Below are 13,692 nucleotides of genomic sequence, written 5' to 3' on the forward strand. Positions count from 1 at the left end.
TGCCACACGCAGAGCCTGGTGGACATCCGTACCGCCCCCGTTGAAAGCCTAAGCAGCTTGTCCACGTGTCCGCCCAGCCAGAAGTCGCCGGATCCCTGTGCCAAGGAGACCGCGCTGAGGGCCCTCAGCCGATGCGAGGAAGGACAAAGGCGGCTCGACGGGCCTCTCAGGTCTAAGAGCCCCGAGCCCAGGCTGTCGGCCTTCCGGCCCGTGATGAGGAATGGAGTGGTCCCTGTCTTTGTGCCCAGGCCGGGGCCTCTGAGAAGAAGCATCTGCTCCCGGTGCAAGCGCCTCCGAGAAGAGGACACTGAGCCCCGGCCTGACAGCAGCCCTGCCTGAGCCTTCCCTGCCTGCCGCCCACCCTGCTGTGAGGCCGCCCCCCACCCCCCACCCGCCCAGGGCACAGTCACAGAGCCTCGCTGGAGAGATGGGGGCAGATCAGCACTCCTGGGCCTGGGCCTCCTGCAGCCTGACGTCCCCCTTGAGTCCTGAGAGCCAAGGCCACCTCCTCCTAACACTCAAACCCACATTTCTTTTACCCAGCTGACACCTGCCCTACCCCTGCCTGAGTCACTGGCACGGAACGCCAGGCCAGCTCCCTCCAGTCCAGCCAGGAGCTGCCAAGCCCCAGAGCCACCTCTCCTACCTGCAGAGGCCGCCCCGAGGAAGCACTGCTGACGTCCACTCCCTCCTGCCCACCCACCCTTGCTGCCTTTGCCCCTGAGAAGACCCTTCTCGGAGGACCCTTCTCAGGAAGGTGTGCTTCTCCCCTATTGCCACTTCATACGGTTTAAAGGTTGTTCTTATTTTAAATAATACTAAAATAGCTTCATTATCCTAGAGATTGTCATGGTCTTTCTTTCAAAGATTCAAACATTAGGATTTCATCCACATGATGGTTTCTCCACCCTGGCTCTGTTGGGGCCAGACAAGTCTTTGTGGGGTGCAGACCTCTGCATTGTAGGGTTTTAGCAAAATCCCTGGTCTCTGTCCTCTAGGTGCCAGTAGATAATCCATATTGTAAACATACAACGCGTCTCCAGGCCCTGCCAGATGTTTGGGGGCGAGGGGCGGGGCGCGCGGTGCACAATGACACTGGTGGAGAGCCACTGAGGAACAGTGCCCTCTACTGGCAGAAACAGTCAAGCCCGGTCTCCCAAAATGTGCCTTCTTCAAAGACACAGAGATGAACAACATGAAGTGGTGTGTGCTTGGCAAAAACATATCCCCCACTTTGCAGAATGCTGTGGGGTGCGCATGACTCATGTTTTGGGCCTTATTAACAATCAGACAACGCGGTTTTTTAAAATGAGCTACTCATTTATCATCTTCAGGTTGGCAAAAACTGAAAAGTTAAAAAATATCAAATGCTGGAAATGATGCAGAGAATTGGAATCCCAGGCCGTGCTGTGGGTGTCGATGGGTCCAGCCCTTCTGAAGCGGCATTTGGAAGTGTTTCCTAGAACACAGTGCGGCCACCAGAAACACTCTTACACACACACACACACACACATACACACACACACATACACACGCACACACACACACTGGTGAGGATGTTCTTCGCAGCCCCCTTTGTCAGCAGAGAATTGGAAGAAGCTAAATGTCCACCAACAGGGGAAGGGATAAAGTGAACATGGTATTGCTATCAAGGGACTACTATTCCACAGATTAAAGGAAAGAAAGAGCCCAGGGTTTCTGCACTGTGCGGTCTGGGCCAGATAATTCTATGATGTGGATGCCCTGTGCGTTGCAGGATGTTTAGAAGCAAACCTGGCCTCTGTGGACTCGATATCATCAGGACCTCCTCCAGTAAAAACAATCAAACATGTCTCCAGCCACTGCCAAACGCTCGCTGAAGGACAAAAATCACCCCCAGTTGGGAACTACGGAACTAGAGTTACACATTTTTTTTTAAAAAGGTATATCTCAAAAATACACTGTCAAATGAAAAAGATGGGAAGTGGCATATTATGGGTAGCACAAGCCATTTATATAAATCAAAAAAAAAACCAAAATAATATTGCTGGCATAATAGAGGGGGCCGGAAACCAAGTAAATGGTCATTTGGACACTTTGCCTGTATTGTTCTTTCCATCTAAAGCCTCTTCAAATACTGTTCAAACATGAATTTCAAGGTTTCCCCTCTAGAGAGTCAGAGAATGAGCTGTAAACATAGCAAAGTCCCTTCTCCCTCCCATGGAGCACGCTTTCTAAGGGGGCGGAGACAGAAGGTAGACATTTAAATAAATGTACACACTGACAGGTGGGGAGATGTGCTATGAAGAAACCAAGGCAGGAGGAGGGATGCACACAGCTGCGTCGACACACTGTGGCCCAAGCGCTTCCTCTGTCCCCATCACCATGGAACCCACTATCCCTTACTACGAATTCAAGTCCTTCATTCCGTGTTTCCACTGGGTGGCAGCTCAGGCTTTAACACAGCACCTCAGCAAATAACAGGAAAATATGTTATCTACTTAGAAATAAAGATGTCCAAAACATTAAAATTGCTGGCTGAAAATATTAAACTCAACATTTTCAATGGAGACAGTTACTGTTACATACAAAACATCCTGGGCTGAAACTCTATAAATCAAGCTTTTATTCTGAAGTTTACTACCTGCCATTTGCTAGACATGAGACAAGGCACTGCACTCTGCGTGAGTTACTAGAAAGGGCTTGAGACCTTCGTGTGTCAGTCAGGGTACGGTTAACTGCTTAGGGTCTTCCTCAGTAGAAGAGTAGTAAGTATCCCTCCTACATGATGGTTTAGCCAGGAAAAGTAAGTCAAAGATTTTAAGCACACAAAACAGTAAGCTTCTGCTCTACAAATATCAACTATAGAAACAGAACTACAGAGATGTGTTTACATTTTGTTCCGATCCAGGCAGTTGAACTGGTAATGAGTAAACCCACTTCCCAAAGTAGCGAGCTTGTGGGGAAAGGGCCAGGGGAAAGCACAGCCCTGCTTCTGGAGCCAGCTGCAAGGCAGAGGCTGCATAGGACGATGGAGACACCCTCGTGGGCTGGGGCTTCCTCCTTGTCTGGATGACCCTTTGGGAAATTAACGGATGTCCTGGGTACCGCAAGAGTAAGACACTGAGGTCCAACAAGAGATAAAATGCAGGCGGCGGGGAGCTCCTTCTACTGTGGCCATTCCCGCCACCTTCACCGTGGGAGTATCCACCCAGGGGACTCAGGTGCAACACGAGGGAGAAATGGTGGGTGGGACACCGTCTGCTTGTGTCCACTGCAGCCCAGTAGACGGGGCCCTGGTTTAAGAGTCAGGACGTTAAGCATGCTTCATTCACTCACAGATGTTTACCAAGAGCTAACAATGATTAGCTACTATGGTTAGGGAGGGTTAGGAAAAGAGTTCTACTGCAGGCGCATTTAGATTGCACGACCTTGCCCATGAGTGCCGGGTCTAGGAGTTTAGTGCTATTAAGACGCTTGAAGATCAAGGTCACAGTGTGAGCTCACCAGAAGATTAAAACCAAAGTGGGAGCCAAAACTCCCGAGATGCCCGGATCTGCCCACAAGACGCCATGCTCCGTCGGAGAACAGACCCAGGACAGAGGGGAGGGCACAGGGCTTCTGGATTCCACGTGGTTTGTCCACAGTCTTTGTCAGGAGGGGCTCTAATTTCTACCCACAGTAGAACTTCATAGTCTCCAAGCTTTGAGCATCGTTTTCAATTTTATCAGCTGAGCGTTCCCTGGGAGCCTATCAAACACTCTGTCCATCTGCAACACAAGACTTCTCTGGGCCCTGGGCCACGAGGCCAAGGCCCAAGCCTACCCTGCACTGTGCGGCCCTGTACTCCTGAAGTGTGGCCCGTGTGGGCGCTCAGTGACTGTGATATGAATAGATGGATGAATGAACTAACAGAACGGAGTAATGAGCTCCACTGTTTTTACTCACTGTTTCTACCTTATTCCAAGAGAGAGTAACTGAGAAAGTAAATTGGGCCAGCACGGCCATAACAGAAAAGGGAGGAAGGAAAGGAGGGAGATTACTTCCCTAAAACTTTGTTTCCCCAATCACAAATATTCAGACAACATAACACAGACAACTCTCTAGTATAAGAAGACTCCTGAATATAGTGCAGATAGAGGTAGCCAAGAGGAAGTGTACATATAAGGAAAGTGGGTGCTAAAGGGAGTAACATGAAGAGTGATTTATAGATTTCGGTAGATAATTTACTTAGCGACCAAAAGATGCAGATTCCTTCCAGTGATAGATTATGTCCAACCAGCGTGACTTCTTCCACGCCCTTTCTTCTAAATGTGACCACACTGAATGTCCTCTAAGATTTGCACAAAATGAAAAATTAATCAGCCGACAGCACTTACTGAACTAAACATGTCTTTTAAAGTATGTTTTGATGTAATGAATAAACTGAAATGCCTAAATCTTACAAAGTTCTCCTCACAAGAAAAAAGATTATATCACAATGCACGGTGACGGATGTTAACTAGACTTACTGAGGTGATCATTTCACAATACACACAAATATCGAATCATTATGTCGTGTACCCGCAACTAATATAATGTGATCTGTCCATTATACCTCAATAAAATAAATAAATAATGACTGAAATGGCATCAGCACAGCTAAACAGCAAACCTACACTTTCAAGATTTGTAAATATAGATGGGTCTGATGGAATTCTTTGTATTCACTGGAATAACAATTTTGTCCGACTGCTTCACAAAGCTGTAGTATTTACACATATACAGTCGCTCCTGTCAGCAAATCACTAAAAGGGTAGAAGGGTCCACTCCCATTCCTCAAGTGTGGGGAGCCCTGGTCTGAAGGTAACTGTCTCAGAACTGGCTCCACTGCCACTCCTCATCAGTGGCGCCAGACAGGGCCAACTAGGGTGGGAAGAATCGGGCTCTTGTTTCTGGAAATCAAAGGACTAAACAGGAGCTGGGCTGCTGTTTAACAGGCACGAGACCGTTAATCCCCTTACCGTGGATACAAGAGCATGTTGTTCGTTCTTAGATCACAAGGCTTATCCTTGAATAATTAGGCAGAGGAAGAAATCCATTCCGTACCCTACAGCATTTTCCTCAGAAAGGGAACGAACGCTAGGCCTGAGTTAGACTTCTGCCTCTCCTGCTAAAAATGATAAATTATTCTAAAAAACCAATATTGGAGTAAACTAGGCAATTAGATTTCTCAGTTTTCCTGGAAAATAGACTAAAGTTTAAACTTAATCATATTTTCCTGAGATAATAATACTTTCAACATTTAAAAATTCCTATGAAACTATTTTAGAAAATCTGGCCTAAACCTTATTATAAAAACTTGAAAACACCTGTTTACCATCTTCAATCAAAGTCCCAAGAAACCTTCAAGTAATCTGATCTAATGAAACCAGAACTTTCTACCACTTAAACTTGTCCTTCCCTCTTCCATTCTACTTTTAAGAAAATCCAGGGAAGAGCAAGAAAACCACTTGATATCAAGATTTGTAAGTAATGCTTCAAAGGAACTGTCTTGTTTCTGTCACATTTCGTCCGTCTTCCATGACTCCCAGGGCCGGCTTCTTGGGTGTGGGCCTGTGCTGTGTGGGACCTGGATTTACCCATCATTTAAATCTCAGGGCCTACCTAGCAGCCTACACAGGAGGCTTCCAACAGAGGTTACTTAATTCTCTGGCCCCCATCCAGCAGTGTAGCGCACAGGCGGCCTCAGGGGAGCACCATGAAGAAGAGGCTTCTGCTTCTCACACCACTGCCGTGGGCGCTCTGTCAGCTTTCTCTCCCTCACTCCCTGACAGCATCTCGAGGAGGCGCGATGGAGCTTGCCTGTCACTTCTGGCCCTTAAAGAGCTCAGGCCGGTCTGGTCTGATCAAAACCTAGACGAACTGTCTTCCCGCCCCTAACACACGGCTTCCCTCGCCCCGGCCGTGCTGGCCTCAGCGGCCTGCTCTGTTCTTTTACTCTCCTGGCTCCACCCCTCCTGCGCTTCGCCCCTTACCTCCCCGCAGTCCCGCTCACTGGGGGATGGAAAAGGGAGGTGGGAGAGCGCGGGGATCCGACAGCAGAGAAAAAGGGAAGCTTCTTTTACCCTAGCCAGGCTCCTTGTGCTGCCCTCTGGCCGCTGGTGGCCCCTGCCGGGGCAGGTCCTCGCGTTCTCCACCCAGAGTGCACCCGGGGGGCCTCAGGAGACCGTCTGGGGACCTGTGCACTGCCCCTTCCCCTGACAAGGACGACGCACTCTGGCCAGGGCCGAAGGCTTCCATCTCGCCCCTCCCTGCCCGCTCTGCCGCCTTCCCTTTGCCCTGCACTTGGATCTCGGGCCCCACAGGCAGCAACTCGTGCAGCTCCCTCCGGAGGCCTCTGCTTGGCCCCGGGCCGGGCGGGCAGCCGTCCGAGTGCAGGCTGTTGGCAAAGCCGCCCTCTCTCACCCAGTCATGGAGGCTCAAGCCAGCCTTTGCCTTCAGACTTCTCCAGCTAAGAGGCAGGCGCCAGTTTCTGTTCCACCCATGGGACAGTCTCAGTGGCTGGGGACACCATCACGGTGGCTCACGCTCCAGGTGCTGCTACTCTGGTGGCAGCTGGAAGTGGCCCTGGGAACGTCTGCGAGCTGGGGAGGGATGTGCCCCTCTCTCCTCTCGCAGACGACTCCTCTCTCTACGAGCAGCTCTGCCTGACCTGAGGTGGGCAGGGGAACACGCAAGGGGGCCACTAGTGTGGCCTGGGCGCTAGTGGACGCCCATCACATGGACCCAGCTGTCAGCTCCCAGCGGGCTGCGTGGTGCACACGCACCGGGACCCATCCCCGCCCCTGTCCTGCGGGGAAGGCCGTGGACACGCCGCACCCTCCCTGCAGGGCCTCGCCCTCTGCCTCTCGGACCCTCGACCTTCTCTTCCACTGCCCGCTTGGGGTCATGGTGACTGGACCCGTTCAGCTCTCCTGCAAGTCCTTCATGGATGTGGCCAGGACCTCGCTTTAGAAAGAACACCCTCTGGCAGAGTCAATCCAGCTTATACTGGGTCAAGGGTAGGCTGGCGGTACGTTCCCAGATATGCAGAGGAGACACTGAGCCCTGTGTCACTGGAGGTGATCGCGCTTGATATGAGATACCGTAGTTAGGACTGAGTGAAAGGTGGGACGAAGAGTCTTCATTACTCTGTTCATTATTTGACTATCTGTAGTGAGTTACTCTTTACATCTTCCACCCAGTGCATCTCAGTAGCTCTAAGTTTTCTGCAGTATCCATAGAATAAGCAGTGACAGGATAGGAAAAAAACGATTTAAAAAATCGGCCAATGTTCAAGATTTGAATCCCTAAAGCCATCCTAACAGGCATACTTCCCACCCTCTAGAATCCACTCTGCCTCACACTGGCACCAAAAGACCTCTGAAAAGCACATTTAAAATCGGATCCATTTGCCAAGCTAGTGGTGCCTTTCTATTACCCACCACACTCGGGAGAGGCAGCCTGTCTGGGAAGTTGTTTTCAATTCATCTTGCATTGTGTGGTGCCCTTTCCCATAGAGGAAACCTGCTCATGTAAAGAAGCAGCCACCGTTAGGGGGCAGCACTTGTACTGCATCTTAAACACATCCCGATTCATGAGGCAGCCCTCATCGCTCAGCTGCCTGAGAGCAGTACTGCTGGGACTCAAGCTGCCTGAGCATTTACAGGAAAACAATTTGTTGACCCCAATCTAGGTGTGCGCTTTTCAATTTTTCAACTGACATTGGCAACAAAAGCCTCTATAGAGCCTATGCACCCAGTTCCAATTAAAACACCTTTGCAAATAAACCAGATTACATATTCACAGACTCCTACAATGTCCGGGTTCCGAAAAATCAAATTCCCAAAGTGAATTCCTCAAAACTAATCTGAAATGTTACATATTTAAATTAACTTTTCCTAAGAATGGAAATGTGATATAACATAGTCATTTACAAGGTGAAATTTAGGTACTAAGAGGATGTAATAATACAATGAACACAGCGATGTATAAAATCTGTTGATCAAAAATGACAATAAGATAAAAAGAGACTAGTTGAGGGGCTAGCATTGTGAGACGACCAGCGGCTGTTTTCCTTATATTTTTCTCTTTTCTTTCGTTTTTGAAAATTGAGGTATAGTTTTATGTACAATATTATATGTTTCAGGTGTACAACACAGTGATTCACAATTTTAAAGGCTATAACTCCATTTATAGCTATTATAAAATGCTGGCTATATTCTCTGTGCTGTATAATATACCCTTGTAGCTTATTTATTTTATATATAGTAGTTTGTACCTCTTAACCCCCTACCCCTATCTTGCCCCTCCCCCTTCCCTCTCCCCAGTGGGAACCACTAGCTTGTTCTCCATATCTGTGTGTTTCTTTTCGTTATACTCACTACTTTATTTTTTAGATTCCACATATAAGTGATAACATACAGTACTCGTCTTATTATTTCACTAAGCATAATAGCCTCCCAAGTCCATCCACGTTGTTGCAAATGGCAAATTTTCATTCATTTTTTCGGTTGAGTAGTATTCCATTGTATGTATATGTATATATGTGGATATGTGTGTGTGTGTGTGTGTACACCACATCTTCTTTATCCATCCTTCTGTTGATGGACACTTAGGTGGCTTCCATGTCTTGGCTATTGTAAATAACACTGCTGTGTACATTGGGGTGCATGTATCTTTTTGAGTTAGGGTTTTTCTTTTTCTCTGATATATACCCAGGAATGGAATTGTGGGGTCATATGGTAGTTCTATGTTTAGTTTTTTGAGAAACCTCCATACTGTTTTCCACAGTGGCTGTACAATTTACGTCCCCACCAATGGTGTACATGGGTTCCCTCTTCTCCTTATATTTTTCCTTTTTTATTTTTTGGAAGGCAATCTTCTCATTTTAATTTTTTTATTTTATTTTTTTGTGGTACGTGGGCCTCTAACTGTTGTGGTCTCTCCTGTTGCGGAGCACAGGCTCCGGACGCGCAGGCTCAGTGGCCATGGCTCATGGGCCCAGCCGCTCCGCGGCACGTGGGATCTTCCCAGACCGGGGCATGAACCCGTGTCCCCTGCATTGGCAGGCGGACTCTCAACCACTGCGCCACCAGGGAAGCCCTCGTTTTAATTTTTAAAAGGTTATTATAAATTGTTTTGGAAAGAATGCTTCCATTTAAAGGCATAAGATAAAGGCAAATATATCTTTTCTAAAAATCTATAAAACAAGAGTAAAGTTCACGTAGGGCATCATTTTGTTTTACCTTACACCTCCTTCTTTTAATTTTTTGAATCATGTGAATATGTTACGTATCTTAAAATACATATGTGTGAAAAAATACATATGTGTGTTGTGTATATATGTGTGTGTTTGTGTAATGCAAATCCACATATCATATGTTTATTTTGCTCCCCCAAATTTTACTCTTCTGTTTTATCCCTTATATTCACAGCCCATGCATAATACATTGTGGGTCTGAGGAAGACAAAAATAGAAACCCTCTCTGCCAAGTTCTCAATAAAATTAAGACAAAAGAATGAAGCAGACAGGAGACCAAAATAAAAGGCAAATTTCCTTCCTAATTTTAAAAATATCCTGCGATGAGATAAATTCATCTATAGTGACCCAGGCAGAGCTGAACCGAGGCAGGTATCGCCATATTCTGGTGTACTATGCAAGATATTTAACACCTTAGGATCTGGCACCTACCAATCTAAACAGTCTACAGCTACAGACAGCACGGACAGCCGTGTGGGTGTGTAAGCTTGCCCAGGCAGGGCCTGATTCTGTACTTAGTGTGAGGGGCAGCACAGAAAAATGCATGCTGAGGGCAGGCCGGCTCCTCAAGAGAAGGGAACCCATGCCCAGTTTATCCCTCCAGCCCACCAATCAAATCAGTCATTTCACCTCTCAAGGGAAGAGTGAAGTAAGGGAGTAGAGAGAAACCAGGAGTGTTACCCTAATCACAAATGGAGATGGAAGGAAACATCACAAATAGGGAAGATTCCTTTGGAAGAACAGATTCAAATGTAAAACTATTAAAAGTTGTACTAAGGCTTTGAAGAAAATAAACAAGGTGCTATGATAGATACCAACAGTGCAATGAACCTATACATATGTAAGTTATTTTCAAAATGAGTGCTATGCACTTATCCCCTTGCCCCCCAAGTTCATATATTGAAGTCCTAACCCCAAATGTGAATGTATTAATATTTGGAGATAGGGCCTATAAGGAGATAATTACAATTAAATGAGGTCATAATGGTGGAGCCCTGATAGAGAGGATTAGCGCCCTCATCCAAAAAGGCACCAGAATGCTCACTCTCTCCCCTGCCACTTCCCCCTCAACAAAGAAGAGGTCGTGTGAGCATACAAAGATCTGGTGTTGCCTACAAGCTGAAAGAAGAGGCCTCAGAATGAAATCTACCTTGTCAGCATCTTAATCTTCAACTTATATAACTTCAACTTATATAATATATATATGCAGAGAGAGAGAGAAATGTAGAAAGCTTATGACATGTAACTACAAATTTTTATATTTATCTTCATAGTGCCTATTGAATGAAGAGCATTGTTAGAACATGATATAAACTGTAAGCTGAGCTAGATTATAAAGGTTCTTTTTAATGTTGAATTAAAATGTGGGTCCCTTAAAAATTAGATGTATACCTTATTTTCAAGATTGAGTTTTGAATTAATGTCCTGTCTCAAATAATACTTGCAAACAATCAATTTAGACTTTTCATTGCTTACTTACTCAGTTCCTTCTCTGTTGGGAACTCTTCTCATGGAGAAAGCCACCATCGCTTTGAAGAGATATTCTTCATTTGTATCCCAGGCGTACTGAAAGAGAAGTAAAACCGAAGGTAAAGTGAAGAGGCATGGGGTAAAAATTGGTCCACTGGGTTCTAACTGTGGCCACACTGGTGTTGGTGTGTGTCTGTCTGTGTCTCTCTCTCATCTTCCTCATACAATAAAGACTGGAGACCATGATAAATCATGTCACCATAATGTTCAGGATAGAGTTTCCCGGCTATTCTATCATTGTAAGTGTGGTGTGTTTCCCATTGCATTATCTTCTTCCAAATCTGCAGTATTAGTAGCCAGTCAACAAACAGGTCACTTGGACATCTCATCCTGGACATAAACAGTTGATTCCCTTCTTCCCTTTCACCTTTCCCTCATAAACTGACTCCCCTTCTCAGCTTCCTTCCCTTTATTAACACTGGTACAATTTTACTTTTTATACTCTTAGCTGAAAACTTGAGTGTATGTGTGTATTATGGGCTGAATTGTACCCCCCTACAAAGAAATTCATATGTTAAAATCCTAACCCCCCAGTACCTCAGAATAGAACCATATATGGAGATAGTGTCTTTACAGAGGTGATCAGGTTACAATTAGATCACTAGGGTGGGCCCTAATCCAATATGACGGGTGTCCTTGGAAGAACAGGAGATTTGTCACAGACACATACAGAGGGAAGACGTGTAGACACAGGGAGAAGACAGCCATCTAGAAGCCAAGGGGAGAGCCCTGGAACACATCCCTCCCTCACAGAACTCAGAAGGAACCGACCCCGCTGACACCTTGATCTTGGACTTCCAGCCTCCAGAATGAGAGAAAAACAAATTTCTGTTGTTTAAGCCACTCAATCTGTGGTACTGTGTTACAGCAGCCCTAGCAAACTGAAGTGGCTGACCCCACATTTTAGGTGGTAATCAAGTGTAACTGGAGAAAATCACAAAACAGGTTCTGTGGCTTAACTCTAAACTCATGATGACCTACTCCCAAATTGCCCGGGATCCCCTTAGGATTCTCCATCAGTTTTCTCTCTCTCAAACTTCACAATGACTATTTCAAAGCTCCTTCAGGCCTCCCCAAATCTCAGTGCTTCCCTCAAACCTCACTCTCACTAGGAGCTCTTGTTTCATAAGTTACTGATACATCTCGAGTCATCCACTCACACTCCCCCGCCCTCCTGACACCAAGTACAAAACTTCCTCCATAGGCACATGTCTTATCCACATCCTCCCCCGAAGGGCCAGATGTGGTGTTTCTCCTCCTGTCAACGGCTGTTCTGTCCACCTCTATTAGGAACGCTTCCATTCGGCCCTTCCCAGGATCTAAACAATACAGTTTTCCCCTCTCTTCTGTGCATTCAGTGCTGACTGGAGGCTGTCCATTGACTCTGAACCACGCTCAACTCTTTCCCATTAAAACAACAGCAAAACTAAATCACTTTATTTAGTCCTCCTTCTTCTACCCATTGCTGTCTCTCTCCTGCCCTTCAGAGCCAAAATTCCCAAAGGAGTTGTCCATCCTTCTGTCTTTACATGGTCACTGCCCACTTACTCTTTTTTTTAATATATAAATTTATTTATTTTATTTATTTTTGGCTGTGTTGGGTCTTCGTTGTTGTGCGTGGGCTTTTCTCTAGTTGCGGCGAGCAGGGGCTACTCTTCATTGCGGTGAGCGGGCCTCATTGTGATGGCTTCTCTTGTTGCGGAGCACGGGCTCTAGGCACGCGGGCTCAGCAGTTGTGGCACATGGGCTTCAGCAATTGTGGCTTGCAGGCTTTAGAGCGCAGGCTCAGTAGTTGTGGCACACGGGCTTAGCTGCTCCGCAGCATGTGGGATCTTCCCGGACCTAGGGCTCAAACCCATGTGCCCTGCATTGGCAGGCAGATTCTTAACCACTGCGCCACCAGGGAAGCCCCATTGCCCACTTATTCTTAACCTCCTCCACCATCTGCCTTCCAATCACTCCACTCCACAAAGCGGCTCTCTCACGTTACCAATGACCTTCACGTTGCTCAACACAATGAGCAGTTTTCAGTCACGCCTCGCTTGGCCTCTCAACAGCATTTGATGCTCTTGAACAGTCCCTTCATCTGAAGGCACTCTCTTCCCTTTCGTGATACAGCATCGTCCTGGTTGTCCTCCTGCCCCTCTGCCTCCTTTGCAGGTTCACCCTCCTCTACAAGGGCTTTAAGCTTTCGAGAATCGCTAAACTCAAGGCTAGCCCCTCTCCTCTTGCCACCCTCCGCTTTCTCCCTCAGCACTGTCATTACCACCTCAGTGCAGGTGACGCAGGAATGTGTATCTCAAGCCAGCTCTGTCCTTGCCTGTTTGTCAATAATACCTCAAACTCAGTAAGTCCAAAATTAAAGCCATGGTTTTCTTGTTGGTTCTTGGTTCCCTGACTCATAAATGGGCCATCAGGCATCCAGTTGCATAATTAGAAACAAAAGCTTATGCTTCACCCGTCGTCCTCTCTTCCTTGTCATCCCATCCCCGTGACTCTCAAATCCCCTCACTGCCCCCCCCCTCCACCAACACACCATACTCCAAATAGCCATCATCTCCCACCTGCACTACTCCACCTGCCTCCCAACTGGCTCCTCCTCTCTACTCCAGGCGCCTGGACTCTGTCTTCCACACTGTAGCCAAAGTGTCTTGTAAACACAAATTCTGTCATGACGCCCCTTCCACGAAACTCCTCGTCGCTTTAAAGATAATATCAAGGACTTCCCTGATGGTGCAGTGGTTAGCAGTCTGCCTGGCAATGCAGGGGACACAGGTTCGAGCCCTGGTCCGGGAAGACCCCACATGCCATGGAGCAACTAAGCCCGTGCGCCACAACTACTGAGGCTGCGCTCTAGAGCCCGTGAGCTGCAACTACTGAGCTCGTGCGCCACAACTACT

The 13,692-nt window shown here is 47.1% G+C and overlaps 1 protein-coding gene across 4 annotated transcripts in view; it reads right to left on the reverse strand.

Moving 5' to 3' along the window:
- The window catches only part of CLTRN (collectrin, amino acid transport regulator), a gene marked incomplete at its 5' end in the record, with an annotated part of 48,907 nt that overhangs the window by 21,484 nt on the left and 13,731 nt on the right, over nt 1–13,692 (reverse strand). For all 4 annotated transcript variants that reach the window (XM_079910348.1, XM_079910346.1, XM_079910347.1 and 1 more), the window contains one exon: nt 10,743–10,828. In XM_079910348.1, the coding sequence (XP_079766474.1) occupies nt 10,743–10,789 (47 nt within the window). The remainder of the gene's footprint in view (nt 1–10,742; nt 10,829–13,692) is intronic.

The sequence above is a fragment of the Stenella coeruleoalba genome (assembly GCF_951394435.1).
Source record: "Stenella coeruleoalba genome assembly, chromosome: X".
Classification (NCBI taxonomy): Eukaryota; Metazoa; Chordata; class Mammalia; order Artiodactyla; family Delphinidae; genus Stenella; species Stenella coeruleoalba.